The following is a 26,943-nucleotide window of genomic DNA, read 5'->3' on the forward strand; positions in this document are numbered from 1 at the left end:
TATGTGATGGCATGTGGGAACGCTTAGTATTTGTAATACATAGACCCAAATGTTTATTATGTAGGAATCTGTAATTCATCATAAGGACCTTTCCAGGATTTTTTTTTTTATTTTGAGACTGTGCAAGATGAGTAGACAAGTAAAAGAAACAATTTTTTTGTTATGAATGCTTGCTTACTTAATATGTTTCAGTTTAACTGCAAAACTGAAGTCAGCATATGTGCCAAATAATTTATCAGTCTAATTTCTGATGGCAACAAGAATAGCAGTTTTATATGTACCAGGATTCTGGTTTGGTAAAAGCAGTTAAATTAAATTATGCCAATTTGAAAGTCAAAACCAGTTGAGTTACACAAGAGCATGCTTTTTCTGGTCAAAATAGGAAACATTTGGGATATTTTGGGGGTTATGTAAAGACTTTAATTTGTAACCACACTGTGTATGCTCAGTCTAAGTGGTAGACAAGAATAGTTGTTCGTGCGATTTGCCATTTCTTCAGCACATTATTTAAACCATATTACTGTGCATATTTTTTATTTTGAATGATAGTTAATCTGAGCTATGATTAATTCTTTTAACATTTAGATAATTTAAAAAAGATGTGCACATAGTGTTTACATACTAGACATGGCTAGATGCAAGCACATTTAAATGCAGCTTATTTCATTTTAGTCATAACCTTCCAGAAAAGAAACAGTTGTTTTTTGTGGGGTGGGTGAGGGTTGCCCTTTGCATAGTTTGTGTGATTTCAGAACCTAGAGAATGGCATAGCTGTTGGGCCATGTAATTAAGAAATTAACATAAGTTAGAATGACACTGTTGAATTTGGGCCAGATGGAGTTTAAGTGAGTATTTTCTGAATACACTTAGGTAACCTTCTTGTTACCTTTTTTTCTTGTTTCAAATTTTTAACTCGAGATCTGTCAGTGTAGCAGAAAGGTTATGCCCTCCCTACATTACATATTGCGAATGAGATGAACTTTACAAGAACTAGCAGGGAATGTGAAATGCTTGCCACTGTTGTGTTTTAAATCTAACTTTCAAAATCAGTTGAGTGATGTCTTCCCAACAAATGGAGACTGACATGTTAAAAACATTTAGCAGTTCTTTCCTTCAGTCTGTAGACCTTCTTTTCTTTATTACCTGGTGCACAAATAACGATGTGGAGCTCAGACTCTTGAATCAAACAGCATTTAATGGCAGTGAAACTGGTAGTTCTGTGGGGTTTTTAAAAAAGCACAATATATCTGTAGTTCTGGTCTTTGGAATCCATGTGTTCTTTGTTTTATGAACTCATGCCAAAATTGAAAAAGCTTCTGCCAGACTTTTACTCTTCCAACAGTATGTTTTCACTTTCTGTGTAGTGGCATGCACATCTCAGTTTCTTTACTTAGTTACTAATTCTTCCTTTGACTTTATTACTTGCTTTACAGTGTTCTTGGCTTGTCAGTATTGTATAACTTGGTGTTGGTGAATGTATTCTTGCAGCAAGAATTGAGCTGGTGTCTGTCTGATGTAATGCAGTGTCCAGCAGTGGCTGACCTGTTTCCTCTCTGTTTTTCCTGACCACTCATCTGGGGGGGGCGGTGTGTAGATTTCCTACCTTGTGAGCTGCAGTTTATTAACTAATACTAAAACTCTTGTCTGCTAATAGATTAACCAGCTGCAGCAGGATTAAAAATGTCTTCTCTTGAATGTAACAGGACATAGGCTGCAAATAATGTAGCAGGTTAATGTATTGTCTTCCACTTTTCATTTCAGGCTGGAGGTTCTCAAGTGATCTTTACCAATCCACTGGAAATTGTTAAGATTCGATTACAGGTGGCTGGAGAAATTACTACTGGTCCACGAGTTAGTGCCCTCACTGTATTACGGGACTTAGGCTTCTTTGGTCTCTACAAGGTATGGGTTTTTTTATATATACATGAATTAAAATCCAATTATTAATATTTCAAATCAAAAGATCATTTCATTGTTCTCGCAAACTTTCATAGGTGGACATAATTGTACTTTTTGAAAAATTCTTCCTGTAGATCATGTAGATCTTACTAAGATTACTTTTCTCGCTTCAGCAGGTGTAAGTATTGTTCATCGAGGATTAGTTTGTGATTCCTGATGTTCTGCCTGGTGTAAAAGTAAACATTATCATCTGCTTCATGATCTAGAGCTTACAGTTTTGGAGTTGTGCTTTTGCTCTTCTGTGTTTGATTCAGCAACTTTCCCAGATGTCATTGTTAATTTCATGATGGGAATTAATTGCAGCACAATAATAGTGAAGAAATACAGACAGTGGGAGCCCAGCATAAAAATAAACTCCTAAAGCAAGCTTCCCCTTGCTACTTTAGAAGAACGTTGCCACAAATAATACCAGGAAAAGCTGCTTTTATGAGTGTATACTACAAACTCCGCGGTTCTGCTTTCTACATTACTGTCTTCACATGGATATGTAAATATGTAGAAATAAAGTTAGGTTTAATGTGAGACTGTCGCAGGATTAGAAACATCTTGTGTCGAATCTAATAGGATGTATGCTGCAAATAATTTAAAAGGATTAACATACTGCCTTCTACTTTTAGATGAAGGAGACTAGATATGGGGGGGTATGAAAGGTCTCGGAGTACTTTGAGATAGCCATTGCACACAGTATTGAAACAAAAGCTGTAATGAGTGCCATATACTTAAGAGCACTGTGCGGTGTTTCTTCAGATTCTGCAGCTTACTTCTTGGGAGAAAACTTTCACACTACCCATTTGTCCCAGTATTTCCAGTGCAGCAGACAGTACTCTTCTGTTTCTTATTTACAGCAGCATAACTGTAAATTGAAGATGCTTCAAAAACCACCAAATGAGCCCCATCCCCCTCCTCCACAATACTTGAATTCCATCTCCACTTTTAAGCATCCAATACTTTTAAATTGTTCTGTTAACATTACAAAGAGGAAGCCTGCCCGGGAGTAGATGTATGTATGTTTTGGCCTGGAGAGAAGTTGCAGACCTGAATAGGATTTAATGGGGAGTTGTTTTTCCCTTTAAATTGACTTGCTAATTTTTTAGGTGTTTTACTGAAGCTGATGCTATTGTGTAAACTCCTAGTAAATGGCATTATGGTGTTGATCAGGTCAACATTTACAACTGAAAACACGGATATGGTAAACAGTCTGCATCCCTGAGGCTGTGCAGGAATGGAGGGCAGCTATTGACTTTTACTTGAACTAGTAAAAATAAAATGAAAGAGTGATTGAACTAGTTTACGGAAGTTAGCATTTTTTAGATTTTTTTTTTCCTGAATACCTGCTCTTGGTGGCTGAGCAGAATTTGCTGCATTTTTCCATTATTAAATGGCATTAATGTCTTGGGTCGTGTTATGAAGTATTTCTGGTTTTTAGAGTAGATACTTGGTGAATATTTGTAAGGAATACACCTGAACAGGAGCTGGTTACAGCACTATGTTGTGTTGAAACAGGCAGTTATTTAATCACAAGCTGCACAGTTTCATTGGTTCATTCATTAAGTCCATTTACCTCCACAGAAGGGTTGTTTTAACTCTTCTGTTGTCTCTCTTTCTGTTGGTCTTCACCCCTCCACCACATTCCTTGTGTTCATGTCCTTTTGTATGTCCAATTTAGATTCATTGCCTACAAAAACTTGACTGATTTGACAAAACTAGAGAATTTAACCTGGTAATCACAGTCATTGACCCAACGGAACGCAGGCCATGTCAGAAGGCTTGTGTCCAAGTGCACCCTTAGTCACAGCTAGCTCTGTCATTGGGCAGGTTTGTGCTGTTGTCCACCAAACGCTTTGGCACTGTAGCCAAAAAAACAAAAGGCAATCCTATCTGCCCCCTCTCCCATATGCCAGCAAGAGTGTTCGTGCAGCCACATAATGATCTGGAACAGGAAACTCATTAAAACTGAAGCTTCCTCCTCCTTATGGCTTAGTTTATTGTGAACCCAGACTAGCTCACTTTGTAGCTCCTCAGGATGGTTGTACCCAGGCGAAGGGAGGAATGGCTTCATGGCACAGCGAACCCATCAGTCTGTATCAGAGGAGTTTTATACTGCCCTGAGGTGCTTGTAGAACAGCAGTGTTAGGGGCAAAAGTAGTCCTCTCCTGAATGCTTGAGCTGAAGCTGGCAGTGCTGGTGAGGCCAGGCAGGGATTAACAATTCATTGCATCAAAGTCAGCAGCCTCAGTAAATGCTACCCAGAGACCAATGGTCTAAAATGAATTTCAAATGAGACTAGATTTGGTAGGTGCTCCCTTCTCTGGTGGTGCTTCTAGTAAATTAATTTGGTGAGTGTAATGACCAAGCGAACATCAAATAATAAGAAATGTTCTACTAATCAAAATTGAAATGTCTTGGTACATTTGGAATACTTTACTCTTAACGAGTCAAATTAGCTTTAAAACTATAAAACAGTAATGAGGATTTTATGTCTATCTCAGTACTTTCCATGCTGTTCAGTCTAACATGAACAACTCTTTCATTTGCATCTTAATTCTTTGTTTTAGCTTTGTTTTGTCTTTTGTGTCTCAAGACACAAGGCTTGTATCTCAAGCCCTGAATGTGCTAATTTTAGTAGATCTAAGTAAGACTCCATACATACCGCTCCAGAAGAACAAGAATAGATACTTGTTTTAGAAAACAGTTTTATTTGTGAATCTTGGAGTTTGTTTGTAGGCTTAATGGGCCTTCATGTAAGTATTCCAGCTGTTTAAACACTGGTCTGTCTTAGCCATGATTTAGTTAATCAGTTAGTCATTTCTTTTGCAAGGTTGAAAGTAAAATTCTAGACTTTTCATTTCAGGAATTTTCATTTGAAATAAATTGATGCCTTTTTTTTTTATTATTCCTAAGTTTTCTTTTAACAAATTGTATAACAATCCAAACTTCAAATGTAATTTTTCATTTCATAGTTGATAAAAAAAATATTTTGGTTTTATTTTTTTTTCTGTTTGGTATAGCCTGAATTTATGTTCTGCTGGGTTTTTTTATTTTTCTTCTGTGGCCAAAAGAAAGCAAAATGAACAAAATTTAAGTACTCCATCAATTTTGGTTCAAGACCATAATGTTCCTCCTTTTCCACTTGACTTGTTAGAAATTCTTGTAAAACTGCTCTAAGAAGGGTTGACTGCAGTCTTCTACAGCAGTTTCCACCACTGACCACTCAAATAATTAACTTCTGATGTCTGGATTAATGGATGTCAAGTGCTTGTAGTGCTGTCCCCCTGGAAAAGGTGAAGATGGCCATTGTCTAGATGAGGCCAGGTAGGGTGGCATAGTATGAGAAGCTGTACAGAGGGACAGGGTCCTCTGTTGCTTACAGAATTTCCTTAACGGTCTTGCTTTGAGATGGGAAGAAAAGGGATTCCTTCAACCTAACAGTTGGCTGGTAAAATCCATGGAGAGCAAAGATTAATGCTTTGTCTGTACTGCCAGCAACGGAGAAAATAGTCTTGTTATAGACATAGAATAAATGGAGCGGTATCACATATTTAATAGGAAGATGGAGCCCAGAAGACATGATGTTAACTTGAAATTAATATTACCATAATGATAATTTTTCAAAATAGGAATATGGATATTTTTAAGTGGGGTTTTTTTGCAATGAATAAGAACATTACCAGTCAGTCTGCAAGCTCATAGTAGAGCTGAAGTGTTTCCATTGCTCATCAATGTGAGTTTACTTCTATGTTGGTAAGTTGCAATCCTCTTAAATCAGGACTGGTCATCCAGTCTGCTGGACACTGGCTTTTCTGTTTCTCTTGCTCTGCTTTGGTGCTGTTTCGTTTACCGTGTTGCAAGGACTGCAGTGAAAATTCTCTTTTCCCAGTTCAGAAATAAATCATCTTGAAAGCTGTTCTTGCCACCATAGATCAGTCCGGCATGCTCTGCTTAGTTCCTGTGAATCTTTTATGCTGAATTCAGGTGAAAATCTGTAAGAGTCCCATACAGTAGTCGGCGAGGAAGAATGCACTTTCATTAATTATAACTGTAGCCAGAAGATGCAAAGAATTACATATATCGGTCTTAGCTTCATGAGGCAAATTCCTGCATGTCTTAACAAGATCTACTGCTTGTTGTTTGAATTCTTGTATTTTGTATTAATTTCTACCTATGAAGCACTTTGTGTGGATTTTAAAATAAAATGCCTCCACACCCCTGATACAGGTAATTTCGGTGTTTCTGTCTTGCATTAACAGAGAAAACAGAGGCACAGACAAATAAATCTTATGTCTCGTGTCAAAAAACCAACAAAGGAAATGCTATGTAAACCCTTTTTGCATCCAGCTGAGTGAATCTTGTATTGATTATGATCATAATTATCCCAGCATTCTAGTCCAAATGAATAGCCATTTGAGGATTACCGAGAAGCTGCGTTATGTAGTTTTGATGCCCCTCTATATTAGTGAGATTAATGTTCTTTTGGGTCATTCATTGGCCTGTTAACGTGGTGCTCTACTTAAACAAACAAACCCAAAAACCCCTCACCCTTTTTCTAATGCCTAATTGGAATTGGCCATGTTCCAGCTTGTCCTTTGCCTCTAATCCTTCTACTGTGCACCTCCAAGAAGAGTTGTCTTCCCTGCACCCTCCACGTAGCTGAAGAGAGCAGGAAGGTTTCCCCCTTAGAGCTCAGCCTGCTCTTCTCCGAGTTGAGCACACTGAGTTCCCTCAGCCTCTCCTCATCTACCATGTGCTACCCAGCTGGCTTTATGGCCCTGCACTGGACTCACTCCAGTGTGGCAATGTCTTTCTTGTACTGGAGAGACCAGAACTGGACACAGGTCTCCAGATGTGGTCTCACCAGTGGTGAATGGAGGGGAATAATCACGTCCCTTGCACCCTTGCTACTACAGCCCAAAGTGTGGCTGGCTGTCTTCACTGCAGAGAGACATTGCTGACCCATACTCAACTTGGTGACCAGTACCCTCCAGATTTTTTCTCCAAAGCTGCTTTCTGGCCACTTGGCCTCAGCCTGTACTGCTGCATAGGGCTATTCCAGTCCAGGTGCAGGACTTTACATTTGCTGATTTGAACTTAATGATATTCTTGTCAGCCTATTTCTCCATCCTGTGAAGGTCTCTGTTAATAGCAGCCTTGCCCTGTAGTATACTGGCTACTCCCCCAATTCAGTATCATCCACTAATCTGCTGAGAGTGCAGCTCATGTTCCACTGATTTAGCTATGAACATACTATGGCAGACCATCTCAAAAGCCTTGCTCGTTGTCAAGGTGTACAACATCCATTGCTGTCCCCTCATCCACAGGTCTGGCAAACAGGTTGGTCAGCTGTGATGTGGTAAATCCATATTGGTTGTTCCCAATCTTTCTCTTACCCTTCATGTGCTTGGAAATGGCTTCCAGGAGCATTTGTTCCATAAACCTCCCAGGGACAGAGGTGTGCCCAAACAGCTTGTAGTTTCCCAGATCTTCCTTCTTGCTCTTCTTCAAGATAGGTGTGATGTTTGTCTTTCTCCAGTCATCAGAATCTGCTGTACTGACTTGACCTTTTGAAGGTAGTAACAGCCTCACAATGACATCAGCCAGCCATCTTGGCACCGTTAAGAGGTATGTCTTTGGGTCTCACTGATCGTATATGTGCAGATGGCTTAAGTGCTCTGTCTGTAGGTAATGCTGTCCTCCTGCAGACTTTTCTGGTAAGCTCATGGAGCTGAGAGGCCTGAGGGCAGATTTTACTAGTAAAAAGCAAAGCTAAAGTAATTTCTCTGCCTTTTCCATGTACTTTGTCACTAGACTTCCAGCCCACATTGAGCAACAGCCTCACAATTTATTTAGTTGTCCTTTTGCTGTTGCTGTGCTTACAGAAGCCCTTTTTACTCCCCCTTCACATCCTTTACTAGATCCAACTCCAACTGACCCTTGGCTTTCCTGACTCAATTGCTGCATGCCCAAGCAGTGGTTCTGTATTTCTCCTGGATAGCCCATACCCACCTCTGCTTCCTTTTTACTTTCTGCATTTGAGCTCAGTCAGGAGTTCCCTGTTCATCCATGCTGGCCTTCTGACACGGTTTCTCAACCTTCTGCACAGCAGAATGGACCATCCTAGTGCTTTGAGGAGACTGTCCTTGAAGATCAGTATTATCTTGGTGTACCTTTGTACCTCTAAGTTTTTATTTGGGGGAAAATTGCTATCACAGTGCATAGAGGTCCAGGTCAGATAATTTAGGTCTCCTCTCCTTCTCTTTATTCCCCACCAAAGAACTAAAGACCAGTAGATCTGGAAAAACAGACGGGGTTTTTCACTTCAACTAATTGTCCATCATAGTAAGTACAACCATTTAAAGTCAGATATTCCTCCCAGACTCACTGCGCCTTCACTGGGTGTTCAGATACTAGCAAATCTGTAATGATATGCAGCTTAGAAATAAAATGCATGTTAATTCCAGCAATAAAAAGATTTGATACATACGGTTTGTTAGGCTAACTGCTGGCTTGAACCCCCGTAGTTCACCGAAAGGGTTGTCAAGCTTTGGAACAGGCTGCCCAGGGAAGTGGTTGAGCCACCATCCTTGGAGGTATTTAAAAGTCTTGTAGATGTGATGCTTGGGGACATGGTTTAGTGGTGGGCTTGGCAGTGCTAGGTTAGTGGTTGGACTGGATGATCTTAAAGGTCTTTTCCAACCTAAACAATTCTATCATTCTATGAATTTGTATCCTCTGTTTGTCTTCTTTCTGCCAGTAATTGTTGCTGTGAAAGCACCAGGGCATGGAAGCTTACGATAGTAAATTCTTCTTTATCTACAGATGTTCTGTAGATGACAGCTATTCTTAAAAATATAGAGACAACATATCCCAGTCAGAAAAAATATCATGTAACCTAACACAATATGTCATTTGTGTTGGCAGAAATGGGAAAGGATACATTTCTGGTTTTCAATATTTTTAATAGATTTTATTTAATTTCTGGTCACAGTTGAATATTGAAGTAATCATACAAGATTAGCTAATACATTTTCCATCTTCTGCCTGTCTTATACAGTAATAAGCATAAAGTCCCATTAAAGTCAGTTGAATTTATATTCTCTTGGTTTCAAAAGACTTCAAGTGCTCATGTAAATACACATTGTAAGTACACCTACTTATTTTCTACATTATAGAAACTTACATCGATGTAATATCTGCCATAAAATGTTTAATAAAATATTACCCTTTTTATAAATAATCATTCTGAATAGTGTTTTACAGCATAAAAGACAATGCCACTCCATAATTTTGCACAAGAAAGTTATTCTGTTATCCCGAGAAGATGGCAAATAATACGGTAATAAATGATTCTTCAAGGAAAGGGTACTTTGGTTGTGGTAATGTTTATGATTACAATTACTCGAGGGTATTTAGCTCAGATTTGTGCTTTGGCTGATACCGCCAACAGAGTTTACATTTCCAAAACTAGTCAGAAAAGCTTTCAAAAGTCTCTTCACTTTTTTTTGACAACTTCATAAATGGGCTTCTGGTGTGTTGACCTGGAAAGTGTAATCTCAGGTGACAGGATGTGTACCAAGCTCCCACCTGGTTGCTTTGATAACAGCTGAGGTATTTCACTGCTTGAAGTTTTGAGTTTACAGCAGGATGATAAACATACAAAACAGAGTAGTAAAAGTTTTGAGTTACCTTAATTTGCATCCACCGTGCCTATTTGTGACTGTGTTCTCATACGTGAGAACCTGCTCTTCAGAAATTTTCTTTGAAAATAACCAAAAAAAAAAAGCCTTCCAAAGTGCTATAATTTTTGTCTGCAAACTGAATCTGAATGGCTGGCACAGCATTTGAAATCAGCGCTTTATTCCTCTAACCCGATGTGCTAAATCAGTTTCCTATTTTGGTTGGTATAAGTAGATGTGAGTAAAAACGTATAGCAGCTTTTAAGGCAATGTCATTTTACAGTAGAAAAAATTACAGCCCTTGAAAGCAAATGCCAGTAATATTTGACTGACTGTTATGAAACCTGCTAGGTGCTGTTAGGGCTCCGATTCCAAAGGGTTAAGTCTGTAGTAAAACCCAAGAAGAATGCAAAATGATCAAGAAATGACATGCTGCCTATTGTTTGTAGCTATAGGATCAAAATAACAATTATACATGCCAAATAAATTCTAAACCTGTAAAGGAGAAAAAGAGGGGGTGGCTGTAAGTACAGGTGCCAGAAGCATTAAATAACCCTCTCAGACAAGGTGCACCACTGTTGTCTTGAATGCTGCTAGGTCCCCCCAGTCTGGCATTTTTCCCCCTGCACTAGACAATGTGCATTCACTGCAGGAGACTAGGTTAAGCCTGCGTCTCCCAGACCTGCCGGCTCCTTCTGCCCAACCCGACACAGAGGTGCCTTTGTCAGTATAATTACCCTCCCCTTGTAGTAGAAATAGTTTGTTTAGAGCCTTATTTGCAGGTAGAGCTGGTATAAGCAGGAATTAGCATGCTAAAGAACCTGCCCCAGCGCTGACTTGGGCTTATTTATCCGAATCTTTGACAATCAGGGTTTTTTTCCCTCCATTGGTTTATTCAGTGAGATGCTATCCCAGATTAAGAGCTTTAAGGTTATTAAAGAGATTGAAGATGGGAGCCAGCTGGCTGTTGTGTGAGGCAGGCGCATGTCATGGTGTGTAGGATCTCCCAACAATTTCATGCCTGGCAGATCTGCACCTTGGCTGCCAGAATAAACTCGGGCGGATGATCCTTACAGCTTTCTGGGGATTGATTAAAACTCCTTTTGGCTTTCAGCACGTTGTCCACATCAAAAAGGTGCGAGAAGTAAAATAAATGTTTCTTTTGCTTTTCAAGATACTGTGGCCAATCTCCCTAAGCCTTCCTAATTGGCCTAGGCTGGTTGCGGATGATTAACTTGAAGTTAAATGAGGCCTGCTTTTAAACATACTTTCCCAGACTTTAAACGGAACGATGGGGGGAAACTTTAGACTGTAGCGATGCTGGACTGGAGCCAAGCTGGGTTATTATTAAAGTGGATCCAAGTTTTGATCCAGGTTTTGTTTACACTGAGCCAACTAAGTTGACGGACATCCCTCGCTCTCTGTGTACCTGAATGTGTATTATTAATGATATTAACAATATGCCATTTCTGCCCCATGAAAAAGAGCCTTTTAATGAAGGGAGAGGAATATTAGCAGCTCAGGTTGAGTTAAGAGTTGCTCACATTTAGACTTTATTGATTTCCGTAAGTTCCTTTAACTATGTCAAGATATTTCAGAGTATGAAAAAAATGTGGAGGAAAAAATGTGTGCAGTGTTTAATGACAGCATTGCAAAGAAAATAAAAGTAATGTGCCCTGAGGGCAAAGGCAGCAAGGAGATTTGCTCTGAGGAAAAGCATGCTCTAAAAATAAATCTTTGAAGAAACCGTGTCTGTCTGTGAATGTTCTGTTAGTGAGTTTCATAATTTTTCTGTGAGGTAAATACAGTGCAGACATTTGATCATTAAAAAATTGATTTTCCGTACAGAATTTGGTAAAACCACAGTCTTTTCTTTTTATGTGAAGATTAAAGGTGAACTGTAAAACGGGCTTCTGTTGTGCATGACAGACCAGAATTCTTGTGTCTCTGGTGAATGCAGAAGATTCACCTTCTCTGTGCCCTCAAAGTAAAGTGTATGGGCTTTGCAGGTAATTTTGAGAGGAGAATCCAGCACAGCATCGCTTTGTTCTGTGGCTGATAACCCCCCATTCAGCGTGGGTGAACAGCAGAGTGGCTGCAACAGCAGCGCTTCAGGTTCCTTTATGGCATTTTCCTTAGTGTATCTAGAAAGGCATAACGAGAACCAGCAACTGGCAGCATAAATCAGACAAATCCAGCTGAGCAGCAAGGCAGAGGGTCTTAACAGCAGGAGTCATTAACCTCCGAATGGACCATCAGAGGAAGCAGTCCTCAGTCTGAAAATGTCAAGAAATAAGCTGAGAAAGTGTGGTGGAAAGCAGCTGGGGTTGGAGCAGAGTGTGATTGTGCTCACCGTGCTCGGTAACTGAGTCTATGACACACAGAAAGTCTGACTAGAAGATCTGATGTCTGTTTTTAGATAAATCTTTATTTTCTCAGAGGCATCCTCTGACTGCAAACTGCACTTATTAGCATCTGTGAACTGGTTCCCAGGACGTAGTTTTCCAGTCACACATCCTGCTCACCCACCCCTGCCTTGCCTTGCTGAAAGGTGACTTCAGTTTTTCTGACACCTTGCAGCTCTTGCGTCTTTGCTTGATAACCAGCATCCAACTTGGATATCCAAGCACTGTATTTTAACTGCTATTATAGTACAAGCTAAGCTTACAGATCTGTCCAGGCGTATCATTAGATTTAATTAAATTCTGTGGATATTAGCATGTCCCCTGTGAAATGTCTGGCACTGAGCCATGCCCTGGTAGCCCTGTACACAAGAGAAGTACAGTAACAAGGGCACCCCGTGAGGGCTCGTGGATGAACCTCAAGCAGTTTCACCACAACTCCACCCTCGCTTCAAAGAGAAGAGGCTTACGCTCATCCGCAAACCATTTCTTTCTCAAGCTTGGAAGGTTTTGCCCATTTTCCAAAGCCACCTCCAGTTTGTACCTTCCTGCTGGTCTCAGCCCTGGAGTGTTCAGGCTCTGGTGTCCTCTGGATCTCCATATTGAGGAAAGGCAGATTGCAAATCCCTTTTGCTTTTGGAACATGGATATTATTTGATATTTTATTTTGGTTGCCTCCCCTAGTGGCTTTTTTGCTTTCCCCCCTGCTTGAAAAACTGTTGATTGCCTGCTGCTACCCTAAAACTTTCCTTGCCTGTTTGCCATCCTCTTAGGTTTGAAGCTGGCTGTATTGCTGGTAACTTCGTTGGCTGTTTGTACCACTTACAAAATTGATAGCAAGGCAAATTTAGCAGTAAGAGCTGAAACTTACTTGAAACAAACTGTGTCCCAGATCACCTGTACTTCAAAAATCACAAGTAAATCATCCTGCTACTGTTCTGCAAAAGAGTTAGTGTTATGGCCCTACTCTCTTTCTTTCCCGCTTTCCCTCGATTTATGTTGGATTATCAGTTGCAATGTCTGCATAGATGTATGGACTGGGCACTATTTTCCCTGAAGTATTTATTGTAAGTGGGAATGAGAGGGGACAGACCTGTCCTGTGGCTCAATCTTCTGCAGACACATCCTAAATTCCCACTGCAGGTGCATGGCTACAATGTCAACTATTTACATTTCTGCAAAGGTGTTATCAGAGTTTACTCCAACACATCACATTTTCTCTATTACCAGCAAATAACTACAGTACTAGGGAGTGAGGAACAACAAGTAGACAAGATAAATACAATGACAGAAATTACTGAACCAAGAAACAACACACAGAGACTCCTCAGCAGGGTGAAATACATGTGTATCATCTCAAATTTTTGAGAGGAGAAATGGCTTTTTCTATAAGCCCTTTGCAACAAAACGAAAAAGTAAAATGTTGCTCTGCTCTCTGATGTTCATAGTTCATCATGTTAAATTTGCTCATTCTCAAAACTTGTTCTCTTTTTCAACACAGGGTGCTAAGGCATGTTTTTTGCGTGACATCCCCTTCTCTGCCATTTACTTCCCCTGTTATGCTCACTTGAAAGCTTCATTTGCAAATGAGGATGGGAGGGTCAGCCCTGGAAATCTGCTCTTGGCTGGATCAATAGCTGGTAAGTGCCCAAATTTCTTTTTCCATGGTACTGTATTGCACCTGCAGCACAATAGTTACAGCAGCGAGAACTTTGAAAAGCTCAGAAGAACTATATGCAACTATAGTGTATTTTACAATCTTACGCCCAAATAACAGAACGCTACCATGCTGTAGAGTGAGTTGACGTTAAAAATAAAGATACTTTAAGTTCCTGGTATAATCAGAATTTCAGGAGGCAAAAGAAAGGGGAAGATTTAAGTGCTGATGTTTTGTTAACATATATCATCATTCGTTGTGAAGCTACTGTGCTGGTTTTGGCTGTGTCTGACTGACAGGTAAAGTTTTGTTGAAATGATTTATAAATAAAATCATGGCATTCATGAAATTCTTTACGATCAAAGGAATCTTGAGTTTTGGTATGGAGTCCAAAAGCCATGCTAGCAGTACAGCTGTCCAAACACATTGACATAAAATGTGACAAAATGATGAGAGTTACTTGCTACCCACAGTATCCCATGCAGTTACTTGGTTTCATGAGGATTTTACCCTTATCGGTTTTCTTATATTAAACAAAACAGAAAAATTTGAAAACATTTCGGCTGTGCCACAGGTTGCTGATTCCTAGCGTACCCAGATACGATAGAGGTGCTGACTGTGATCTTGAGCACTTGCTCGTTTCAGTCTGTAACACGGAAAGGAGAGCCAAATCAGGCTTAACTTGTCACAGATGGGTTTAACTTGAGTACGCCAGAGCCTAAGGGAAAAGACAGAGACACGTTTTGTAGCCTCAGCTTGCCCTTGCGTCTGCTGCGTAGCTGGTCCCTGGCACAGCACCCAGCTTCTCTGCCCAAAGGGGACCACCTTTTGGTAGCTGCCTCCTGGAGAGGGCAGCTTGAGAGTCCTGCTACATCCACTTCCCTTCAGGAAACAAATGGGCTTGGAAATTTGTGCAACAGGACCTTTGGAGGAGTGTGTAGCAAGCAGGAGGGCTCACATCAGCAGGTATTTCCATCGTGTTCATTGGAGGCTGCTTGGTTTCTCTGAGGTGCAGCCAAGTTCTTCCTCCAACGTGGCCCCTGACAGGCTGCTGTGACCTGTCAGGTGAGAAAAATGATGGAGTGGCATGAATCCATTACAGATAGGTGGTTTAGCTATGTTTTCTCATTTTAAGCTTTCTTCTCCCTGGGGAAACTGTTCTTGGTCAGGATTATACATGAGGCTGCGTCTCTTGAGGAGCAGGGATCTTTTATAGCCAGTGTCTGGGCATAGGATATAGCTAAGATCAAGTAGTTTGTCTTGTTGAAGCATATAGCTCTGTATTCAGTAGCTTCTAGTCCAAAGGAATTGACCTGGCACTAGGAAAACCAGCTGTGTTCAAATGACTGGTGCTTAAAACACCCTTGTCCTCTCCCCTCCCCCACCCCAAACCAGAGCCAGCCTCCAAGCCCCCCAACAGAAGCTTACAGCCAGCTTATTTCTCACCCATTTTAATGGAACAAAACAATTTTTGAACTTTAGATCGTATTTACAGACTTGAAACATAAGCTGGCATTTTTAAGCCAAGTCATTTCTTAGATTTTCCTATTTTTCTCTTTCTAGCCATTGTCAGGTGATTGCAGACTGAGATAACCGTCCCTTTGAAGTTCAGGCACAGAAGCAGTCTTTATTGTTGCTGATATGGCTTACCAAACGAGCTATAATGTGAATTTTATCCAGTGCTTCCTGTGAATCCCATCCTAGGTTAACTCTCATGAGCTAATCACAGCGTTAAAGATGCAACACTCATCGTACTGTTTACAAAAACAAGGCATTTCTTTTATTTGGTATAAGTAAAGCATGGTGGGGGCATATGTGTCCGCTCTGGTTTGCCATGAGAAAGTCAAGGAGAAGACAAAACAAAACCCCCGCCACCTCTGAAATGCTGGCTTGGTCTCTGGGCTGATGTCTCTGCTCTGGCTGGGGATCTCGCCTGGTCATCAGACTTCAGACATGTGCATGAGCTCCAGCTGGATGTGGGAGACTCCGCCTTTCCATAGCCCGTGGTGCTGGCATGTTCAAGCTGGCCGTGCTCAGCTGCACACCTGCATCCTTTGCCAGTGGGCGTTGCTTGTGCTGGGTATATTTTCTTCCATTTCGTTTTGTTAGGGACACGTGCAACATGCATGTCATCTAGCTTGATCTGCTTCTGGTTTTCACTGTTCACCAGATGCCTCAACCTGTTGTGCCACAGCATTTTCTGAGGAGATGATTCCAATATCAGCTACAGGATCTCTCCTTAATTTGCTCCATCTGCTTATTTGCCTCCACTGACTTCCTTCTGCTCCTCTTTTTTATTGTCAGCTCCTGCTGTGTCATTTGTCTCATTTTGATTGTAAGCTCCTCACAGCAGCGACCTGTAAATTTTTGCCTGTAAAGTCTTTTGTCCTGTACACATAGCTCCTAAAAACAGGACTAAAACATCTTTAACTGCAAAATATCCTCAGTAATAAGGAATGAGGAATAAGGAGATGGAAGTCAATGGGTAGTAAGCAGAATTGTTTCTAAGTATGTCCTTTGGTTTTCCTTGAAAACACTGGTTGGCTTTTGAAGGACAAATGTCCGGCTTTAAATTGAAGACTCAACCAATATCCTGGTGTGGGTAAGGCTAAGCAAAGAGGAATTTCAACATTTCTGGAGTTCAGAAATCTTTACCGGGTTTTAGTACTTGCCTGCCAGACTGACCACTGTGCAAGTTCAGCATGTGTGTTATTTTGGGGGGTCCAAGAGAGGAGGAGGAGTTCTTATTTTGGTGATACGCACACGCTTATATCTCTCAGAGCAGTCTGCAGGAAGGGTGCTGTGGTGCTTGAAGCCAGACCATGCTGGTTTGGACAAAAGTTGTTACAGAATTATTAAGCCTAAAAAAAAAAGCAAAGGAGACTTATGCATCTACATCTGACCAAGTTGGTTTGGAACAGATGCAGAATGGAAAAGTAATAAAACCATAAGAGACAGTGTCTTCTGGGTACAGTCTCGGTGCTTTTTTGGGGCTTCTTTTTTTTTTTTTTTTTTTTTTAAATTCTAAACATGGGCAGCCCCAGTTTGGATAGAAATGATTTTAGAAATACCACCCATTGGTAATTTGGTATTTTTTGCTTTCAGCTGATTATCTGCTAGGGTAAATTTAAATCTTCCTCCAAGTGTTCTGCTGAGAATGTCAGCTGTGGCTTTGCAGCTGAGCAGTCTGCCATTCCTAATGAGAAGAATGACCCTTTTTTTAAACATTAGCTCTCATGCCTTGCTGAGCGTGCATGGCATTATCTGGTTCTCCGTACCACTGCTGCATGGGGGGAGTGCCGTGTACAGATTATTCTAGCACAGTGAGCAACCAGAATGCCAGGAACCAGAGAGAGGCATGAAAAGGAAAGGGAAAGATCGACCTCACCTCCAAAAACTTTGTGCTTGTTAACTATGCAAGTTTCTGGTTAGTGCTGAAAAATCCAGCCCATGCCTCCCAGCTTGGCAGGAAGCACGTGGTACGGTTGTTCCTCTAGGAGAAGGTCTCTCTGGGTGAAGCCACATCCACAATGGCTGCCTCTTGTTGCTTGTTCTCCTTTCCAGCTTCTACTTAAATCAAACATGGCTGAATTCTCGTGTTAGAAGGACAAAAGGCACAGTTACCCCTGGGTAGATGAGGTATGTAGCATATGTGACAAGTCGGTGATACCCACCAGATGCATTTCGTGTTGTGTAGGTATGCCTGCAGCCTCTCTGGTGACCCCTGCGGATGTCATCAAAACAAGGCTACAGGTGGCAGCCCGGGCAGGACAGACCACCTACAGCGGCGTTGTAGACTGTTTTGCAAAGATCCTTCGAGAGGAAGGTCCGAAGGCTCTGTGGAAAGGAGCAGGAGGTGTGTAAAAGAGCTTTGATTACTGAGTGATTTCTAATTGTGGTTTTTGTCACTTAGGAACTATTTTCTTTTCTTTCAAGCTCGTGTATTTCGATCTTCTCCTCAGTTTGGTGTAACTCTCGTAACTTACGAGCTACTGCAGAGATGGTTTTACGTGGACTTCGGAGGAGTGTAAGTATGTGGTATCTGAATCTGCCTGGGACCCTGAAGCTGCACTTGGTTCTGTGTGGGTCTTGGTGCTCCTTGATATGTCAGTCAGGGTCTTGTTACTAAGGAGGACACGTTGCAAAGGCTTTGTAAATATTACTTAAGCCACACCACACTGGTGGAGGTTAGGATGATATTCCAGTACCTGTTTCACAGCAAGACATTACCACATTTTATATCACCGTTTCAAGCTGGGGACCTGTGTTAGTGTGAACAGAGACAGTGAGAGGCTAAATAATGGGCTGGGGATATAACTGCAGGGGAAATGTGATCCCTGCCAGGTCAGGATACACTCTGCATTAGTCCTCATTAGTTTGGTGGAGGAGCTGTGCCCGTGATCAGGCAGGGCATTTGACATCCAAAAGAGTCTATAGGTGTCACCAAGTCCAAAACCTATTTGTTGGAGCTTCAGCTCTGCCTTCTGTCTTTGTTGATGATACAGATGCATGTGTATGTTGCTGTTTAATGTGATCCCAGGAGCAGCTGCAGACCATTTACGAAGCTTTGGGGACAGTAGTTTGAAAGCCACCACAAAAATTACTTAAACTCTGCTAGGTTCCTGGATTGGTTATGCACCGTAGCAGAGACTTACAAACCCGGGCTCCCTGACGCTTCAGTTTTGATTCATACACTACAAATTTTATCTGGATTTGACCATACTCAATCAGCATGAAGGCTCCTAACTGTTCTGGAAGGTTTTAAAACAGGGTATTTCTCACTACATTGTTAATTTAGTTACTTGCTAGGAGGTACACTCAGGTGTCTCATTCAGCTTACTTTATGGAGGGGATTTTTGTGAATACTGGTTTTACCCTATGGAAATTAATTTATTATTTTTATTATTTTGCAGAAAACCAGCTGGATCAGAGCCAGTTCCTAAATCTAGGATCACACTCCCTGCTCCTAACCCTGACCATGTAGGTGGTTATAAATTGGCAGTTGCCACTTTTGCAGGGATTGAAAACAAGTTTGGACTTTACCTACCTCGGTTTAAGCCATCGCCACCTACCTCAAAGGCTGCTGCAGCAGTAGGACCCTAAGTTTATTGCTGTAGGTTTTTTGTTATTAGTTGGGAAAGAGCCACTTTTCTAATTGGTTATTACTTTGTTCCTTTAGCTTCTCATCATATAACAGTTTAGCTTCATTTGAGTTTTAAGGCAATTTTCATCCTAAATGTAATCATTTGTCTTTGTGCTTCCTTAACCAGATCACTGTGAAATTCTTACCAGTTGTTTTAAGTTTGGGACCATGAATGTATTTGTCCACATCTGACATGCGCTTGTGTTGGGAAGACACTAATTTTAGGTTCTGTTTATTGGGGAGGGCTGGGTGAGAGCTGTGAACCAGATCATCTTACAGGCAATGCTCAGTTGCAGATCACCAGGGCGGATGTTGCACATCGTCACTCAAATGGAAAAACTCCGTAGATATCACGGTGCTCAAAGCGGAATGATTTTGACTGTACATGTAAATTGGTTATAAACTTAGTGCGTGTCTGTAGAGGTCAGCAAATATATACCCGGTACCTAAGTATGCCAGTACAGCTTCAACTTTTTAAATATGTACACGCACAAGTTCTGTTTCTGGATTGTATTATGAAGCTTTTATGTGGAACATGTTTTTGTAATGGAAACCACATTTATAAATGTTTAGCCGTTGTATTATGTTACTGGTATCAAAATGCTCAAAAGAAAGTGTTATTGTCCATAGTCTTTGCACTTTATGGAAGAACTTTTGGCATTCTACTACACATACAAGGAAATTTCATAACTAGGTGCCTATCTTGGGTTGCTGGTGTTTGAAATTCAGTTTGTATATGCACTTCTATAGTAAACCGCTGCTTGTTTAAATAACTGCAATAGAAAATTCATGCACTGTATCAATGGTACCTGCCTTAACTGCTGGCTTGTAATTGGCAAATAGGTGGTTTCAAATTCTTATTTACTTCATTGAGTCAAAAGAGATTAAAATACTCTAAAAGAAAAGATTTTACTTAATTTTTTGGTGCCTTGCACAGTGTTTAGAAAATTATGTATTTATGAAGATAGAAATAAACCTTTCAAACAGATGCACACATGGTATTCTGTTACGGAAATAGTGTAGTACATCAAATGTCTTGTTCAACTTCAGTTATAAAGTTAGGTTAAGATAAAGTTAATATTTGGACATGTAAGCTATAAAAACACCTGCAGCTTGAGAATAAATTATATGAATTCCCCTGTGTAGAAAAGACATCTGTTGGTGTAGATGTCGCTGAAAAAAAGAAATTTTTTCTCAGTCAAAAACCAGGATTGGAGTAAGCTTTGATATTTTGACCTTTACTTCTACAGGGAGGTTAATGTGTTATGAACAGTCTGACTACCTAGTCAGTTGAAGGTACTGTTGGATGTCTCCTGTGATACCTCTTAAGACCAGGAAGAATTTGGTCTTGCTTGTCTTCTTGGGGTGCGTGCCTTCAATGTTGACTATAAACTGAGGGAATGCATAGATGCATTATCATTGCAGACAAAGGGGTTAGGCATGCAGTATCACATTGTTGTACTATAACTTATGGAAATACTGAAATGGAAATCACTCTATTGTTGTATTTGTGTTTGGGTCATTGTGAAAATTATTCTCTTGGACTAATTTGCATTTTGAATTTACTGGTGAAATGGAGTCATGGCAGGAGTAGCATCTGCAGTACTCACGCATGTGAAAGCGAGGGGAGAAGATGACATCTACCTGCAGCTTCATCTTGGAGTCTGGCTAAACCAGTGTGCAGAGACTCTGCGCTGTGCTCTGACAGCCGCCGGCTGCTCCCTCTCAACCCTGTATATCCGAGTCTCTCCAAATGACAGCTCCTTCGTTTCAGCAATGGGGAAAAAAACCCTGCCCCTTGTATTACCGCAAAATTAACTGTCAGGATTTTTGGTTAAGGCTTGTCATAAAAGTTAAACTTTCTCACCGGGAGCTGCCTGTGCTTGACACTTGAGATTTTAGGCTCTTTAGGAGCTCGTTTTACACTTCATCCCTCACTTTTGCCTGACGTACCTTGTGAAGGGTTTCTGTGCAAAGTCAGCAGCTCAGGGAGAATGCCCGAGTACTGAGCTGCATGTTCGCCCGGGCCGGGAGAGGAAGCGCCTGGCCATGTGCGTGGGTTCAGCCGGCAGCTGCTCCTTCCTCGTGGAGCATGGAGAGAGGGACACCCAGGCTGCACCGACCAGAGCACGTCCCTCTCTGCTGCCTAACGCCAAACCGCAACGCAGCCGGGGCCTCGCAGCTGGGAACAGAAGAGGAATTAGAGCTGGGTTATTGTAAGACTTGCACAACTCCTTGGCTGGTGTGATAAAGATCGTTGCTTGTGTTTTACAAAGCAAATCAGAACTCGGACCCATTCCCCTGCCTACTGCTGCCCTCTCTTTCCCAGGCCTGGCTGTATATTTATGACTTGTCCTTTATTCCAGGGATGAAGGGACGAAGCTCCCCACCCTGGGACAAAGCTCAGGTGCAGCTCTCCTACGGCAGGTCCATCTCAGAAGGCCACAGCCTTCATCTTCTCCCTGGCAGCAGATGAGCAAGGCTGGACTGACACCCCTGCCACCACCTGTGGTGGCCCTTCCCTCCCCATTAGCTGTCTTCTGGGGGGTTGTTGTGTCCTTCTGCCCTTCTTTTCAGGGCCAGTAGATGATGGAGGCAGGAGCAGAAGGGTTGAAGAGCCAGTGACTGCTTCGTTAACACGCAACCCAGTTCAAAACGTTTCAAACCACACTACAGTTCTGCCCGGAGATCTTGGGGAAGATCTGTGCCCATAGTCGGCTTCCTCCAGACACAAAAGGATGCATTCCTGCTCTGAAAAGCTTACAGGCCAAGAAATTGTAAGATTGCCTTACAAACAAACAAAAGGCCCCAAGGACAATGTTTAGATGTTTGTCCTCTTTGGGTTTCTGGGTGAGTTACATGAAGTGTGGGAGGAATGGGATAAAATGTAACCTAGCTTACTTCCTGCAGTCCAGCTAACTCCCTGTGACAGCACTTCCAGAAAAAAATGATCAAACATTGATGATGTCACCTATCAGCATGAGAGTGGGGTGGGGGTGTCCCTGAAGCAGTTACCCTGTATTTGTGTTTCACAGTGCAGCAGAAGCTGAGGGATGGTTTTCTGCCTGGACCCTGGGGAATGGGTTGGGTTTAAGCAGACTTAATGTTGATGGTTTGCAGGAACACTTTTGTGAGCAAACATACCACAGGCTTCAAAAATAACTTGGGCAGGTTTTTCTAAACCTGCTAAAATTACAAAACCCGACAAACTGCTCTGCATCTTCCTTAGGAGGGGACAGCCTGCTTGGGAACGTCCCTGCCATACGCTCCATGATGTGCATGCATGTCACAGTGCTTACTGCTGAGCTCCTCAGCTCTCCAATGCACACGTGGCAGAGGGATGAACAGGAATCCTCCAACCTTGCTGTTTAAACACCACTGTGAAATTCAGACTCTGTTTTCGGTTGAAATATTTGCCATTTTTGCATAAGCTAGAAGACGACTTCCAGAGACGGTGATCATTTGTAAGTTATTTAATGGTTGAGAATACAGAAATCTCAAGACATTTGTACTTTAAGTGTCTCCAGAGAGCTTCAAACACAGGAAATAACACAGAAGCAGCCTGAGAAGAAGTGGTTTCTTTAACGCCACGTGCCATATGGTGGTTCTGCTTTCTGCCCAGTGGCCAGCAGAGAGCTCAGGCTGTGAGCATGGGCAGCCTCTCCCAGTGCTGAATGCGAGGCTGTTACCAAGGTGTGTGTTGCCCTTCAGACAGCGATGGCATTTTAAGAAGTGTGTTCATCATTTTAACCGCTCCTTGCACTATTCCTCATCGCACCAGGAAGCACTACCATTGCTTGCAAGATTCATTCCAGCTGCTGTAGTTATATTGCAAAGGGCTGCCTGGCGTCCCTCCATGCTCACTCACACCCCCCAGGCTGTGCAGACAGTGCATACCAGACATGGTGGTGCTACTACAGAAGTAGCTCTGCTTATGTCTTTGAAGGAGAACCAGTCCTGTAAGCTTCCTAAGGATGGGCTACTACCCCCATAGCACCATTAGGCACCGAGTCCTTCCTTAGGACTGATGCTGCCCCGGTGATAGCAGAGTCTCCTTTGTCTGTCACTGGTCAGTAGGGACCAGGCCACTCTAGGTGGGATGCCATCTGGCTCTGTGAGCGGTTTCCAGTTTTCTGCTGTGTTTGCTTTGTATCTAAAGTTGCTAAAACTCAAGAGCTTTTCCCGTATGTCTTGGGTGAAAGAACCTATTGCCAGTTGTTTCCATAGCACTAGAGATGCAGGCTGTCCTTTGCAGTAAGAGCTCATGGTGTTCCAGGACGTGGTCAGGGGTGCTGTGTTTTCAGAAGTAGGAAATGCTGGGGGCGTTGGTTTTGAGACCCAGGAGGAAGTACCTTTCATCTTGGAAGATTCTCCATGGAGCGCTTGCTGAGTACCCTGCAGAAAATGCTGCAGCTCCTGAATCATTGTGACCCAGCACCATTTGTTCCCCATGCCTTTTCTCTTTGAAGTAACAGGCGAGAGGCAGTCCTGCTGAGCCTAATCTCAAGCAGCAAACAGTTGCTCTGACGTGATGGCCTTTCCATGGGGATGTCCGTGGTGCTCTCAGACTCAGGAAGCAGCCCATTTCGTTTCCACCTTTCAAGCATCTACTTGGTCTAAGTAAGTGCTATTATTTACATGATGGGCCTGGCATTCCAGCCCCGTGCTCAATTTTTGTGTGTCCTGGCCAAATTGGAGGTTACTCTTTCACTGTGCCCTGGCCATCGTCTTCTTCCTCTGTTACCGTGGGGGTTTCTTGAACAGGGTACATGTCACGAAGGTGAAGTAACCCTGCTTCCCCTTTTAGCTAATGCCTGCAGCTCCTTTCAGAACAAATCCCAAGTCCCTGGCCACGCCATTCCTATGCTTCTCACTCGTGTTGGTGTGGCTTTGATCCTTGGCGCTGAAATCAAGGGAGAATCTGGTCTTCCCTTCACCAAGCACAGGACAGTGGTCTCTTCCACACTGTCCTGTTTAACCCCAGCTGGCAGCTAAGCACCACACAGCCGCTCGCCCACTCCCCCCACCACAGTGGAAGGGGGAGAGAATTGGGGGGGCGGGGGAATAAAACTTGTGGGTTGAGATAAACACAATTTAATAGGACAGAAAGGAAGAGAGTAGTAATGATAACAATAAATGACAACAATAATAATAAAAGAATTGGAATATACAAAACAAGTGATGCACAATACAATTGCTCACAACCCGCCGACTGATGCCCCGCCAATCGCCAAGCTGTGGTGCCCCCTGGCCAACTCCCCCCAGTTTATATACTGGGCATGACGTCACATGGTATGGAATACCCCTTTGGCCAGTTTGGGTCAGCCGTCCTGGCTGTGTCCCCTCCCAGTTTCTTGTGCACCCCCAGCCTCCACAGGCAGGGCAGCATGAGAAGCTGAAAAGTCCTTGACTTATTATAAACACCGCTTAGCAACAACTAAAACTTCAGTGTGTTATCAACATTGTTCTCGTACTGAATCCAAAACATAACACTGTACCAGCTACTAAAACGAAAATTAACTTTATTCCAGCCAACCGGGCCTCTCCTTCATCCCGTACCTCAATTCAGCCTTTCCCTTCTTAGCCCACATTGCTTATCTTCATGTGCCACTTGCCTCCTTCTTCCCTGCTTGGGTTTGCTCTTCCTTACCCTTCTGGTTATGATGCGCTCTCCAGCTCACTCTGAGCGCGCAGTTTTTGTCCTTCACAGAAAGCTCACTTGCAGTGGCCCCAAAGTAGCGCCAGGCTGTTTTCTAACTCATTCCATGCCTGGAGAAGGCATGGCAGCGTCGTGGCAGTGCTAAAGCATGGGGCATACTGTTCATGCTGGCAGTGCTAAAGCATGGGGCATACTGTTCATGCTCTTCCTTCTGTTCTCTGGATGTTTGTAGGTGAAAGAGCCTGGAGAAGATGCTTTCTCTTTGTTGAAAATAAAGGGTAATTTTGCATTTATTTCCCTACCAGGCAGATTCTGAGGAACATCTTGTCATACGGGCTGTTTTGGCAAGCCAGTAAGGTGGAGCTATTTGTTTAGCCGCAGGAAAATCAATCAACCAAACAAAAACTGTTGGAGATTCCTGGAAAGGCAGCAACGAGGGCTGATCAGAATCTCCACCGCATGGCAATCATGACCAGCAGAAGTGGGGTAAATGCCTCTTGTTCTTCTGGGGTGCTCTTCCATCTGCTTCAGCTGCCTGTAATGGCCCTTTCATGTTGCTCTGTATATACAAACCTGGTCATTTCTGTGGAAATCTGGATCTTTTCCTTGTTCCCTCTGGGTACTGCTGAACCCCACTCAAAAGAAGGAGGAGAGAAAAATAAAAAAAAAGAGGGACTTTGTTCATATTCATTTGCACACAGCAGCAAATGCTGAAGGTCTTCTGAGGCTGCTCTTAAAACCATTTTACAAGCTATTAATGGTATAAAGTAGGGAGAGCTTGGAAGGTGAACATGCAGCTCCCCCCCCCCCCCCCCCCCCGCCTTAGGTTCCAAAATCTGAACGGTAATACAGAAAAAGTGGAAGCAAATTTGCTGACCACTTCCACTGCACTGGTTATGAATGGCAGACAACATCAACTAAACACCCTTCCCTTTACACAGCAGCATACTCGCATACTCTCACACAGTGTCCCCACACTTTCAGATGTGGATTTACCGTAGGGAGCTAAAGGGTAGTGAGCTACCCACCTCTTCTCCCCAGTGACACCACTAGTTGGCTGTGTATCTGGGTGCGCACATGTTCCTAATCTTGTGACCCACTAACGGTCAAAGCATGCCTCCCGCTTTGCAGTGGATCTGCTTTGCCACATACATAAACAACTCTTACAGTTTTTGAAAGGAAAACAAGGAAAAACTGGGGAAAGAAACCAACCCATAGATGAGCTCTAAACTGCTGCTTTACAGGTGTCTCCACTGGTTGCTTATTAGCATTCACCTTTAAGCTACAAAAGTGCTGCGAATGCTGTGCTGGTTCTTCAGGACAGCTCCCAAAGCACCCAGGGGAACAGCTGGAACACAAGGGTCCCTAACGCGCGGCTCCAGCCTCATGGAGCCACCAGACCAACGACAGATGTATCTGTGCTGTGTGAACTAGTTCATCGGGGGAAGACCCTGCTTACCACAGCCCAATGGGCAGGATGCTTCCATGGGCAGTGGGAGGTAGCTTCAGATTGCGTGTCCACAAGCACTGGGACATATCTTCAAGTCCCACCATGAAGAGACAAGCCCATGCACTCTCACTGGGAGTTACTTCTAACCACCAAGAGACTAAGGGAAATCCAGCTTCTTCAAAGCATTCAATTTCTTAGCCTGCTCTGGCTTTTCACAGTGCAGAGACTTCCCAGTGGTTCCGGGTGTGACCATAGTTCTGAAGAGCACTAGATGATATATTCCTCAACACGACTGCCTAAAGACAAGACACAGTTCCCAGCAAACTTACGTACAAAATCTTTGTTGCTGTCTGACTTTCAAGCGTTTCTTGCTGTAACGGTTCACCTGCCTGCCCAAGGGAGCGTGAACCAGTGTTAAACCCAGGTGTCAGAGCCGTGCTGTGGCTCACCATAATGTTGTGATGCCAACATAACTAGCAGCCTCACCACCAAGGTTAGCATTCATCAACGCCCCTCTGCGTCACAGCACTCAATGGCATCAGCCTGAACCCTACTGCTTTGCTCAAGCCACAAGAGCTTGTCATAAAGGAGAATATTCCCTTGTCCCCTATCCCAACCTGTCTTTCAGGACAGTTTGAGGAGGCCTTGTCGTTCCTATTCCTTTTCTTTTAGCGCATATGGCAGCATGGTACTGCTCTGCATGTGCACGTGTGTTGTGCACATGTGTGCACATAAGCATGCACAGCTAGGAATGGAAAAAAAAAAAAATCAAATCTAGAAGTTGACATGGATTAGCGTCTGCTCATGTAAAATGTGTAGCAGGATCTGATGCATGCAAGGCCATTACTGGCAGTCCCCATAGCCAAAGGTATCTATTTACATAGCAGCTGCATGAGCATTCTGCCAGTCAGGGCAGTCACATTTTCCCAGTGCCTCGCCAGTGACCGGTAATGAACAAGCTGAGCACTGCTGGCAAGGAAAGATTAACCACACTGCGACAGAA

At 42.7% G+C, this 26,943-nt stretch overlaps 1 protein-coding gene across 4 annotated transcripts in view; it reads left to right on the top strand.

Moving 5' to 3' along the window:
• Positions 1-20,703, top strand: part of SLC25A13 (solute carrier family 25 member 13) — a 105,016-nt gene extending 84,313 nt beyond the window's left edge. For all 4 annotated transcript variants that reach the window (XM_069774694.1, XM_069774687.1, XM_069774680.1 and 1 more), the window contains 5 exons: positions 1,762-1,902; positions 13,533-13,671; positions 17,386-17,544; positions 17,625-17,715; positions 18,602-20,703. In XM_069774694.1, coding sequence (XP_069630795.1) covers positions 1,762-1,902; positions 13,533-13,671; positions 17,386-17,544; positions 17,625-17,715; positions 18,602-18,791 — 720 coding nt within the window. In that variant the 3' untranslated portion in view covers positions 18,792-20,703. The remainder of the gene's footprint in view (positions 1-1,761; positions 1,903-13,532; positions 13,672-17,385; positions 17,545-17,624; positions 17,716-18,601) is intronic.
• Positions 20,704-26,943: the final 6,240 nt, after the last annotated feature.

This window comes from Haliaeetus albicilla, chromosome 2 (assembly GCF_947461875.1).
Source record: "Haliaeetus albicilla chromosome 2, bHalAlb1.1, whole genome shotgun sequence".
NCBI lineage: Eukaryota > Metazoa > Chordata > Aves > Accipitriformes > Accipitridae > Haliaeetus > Haliaeetus albicilla.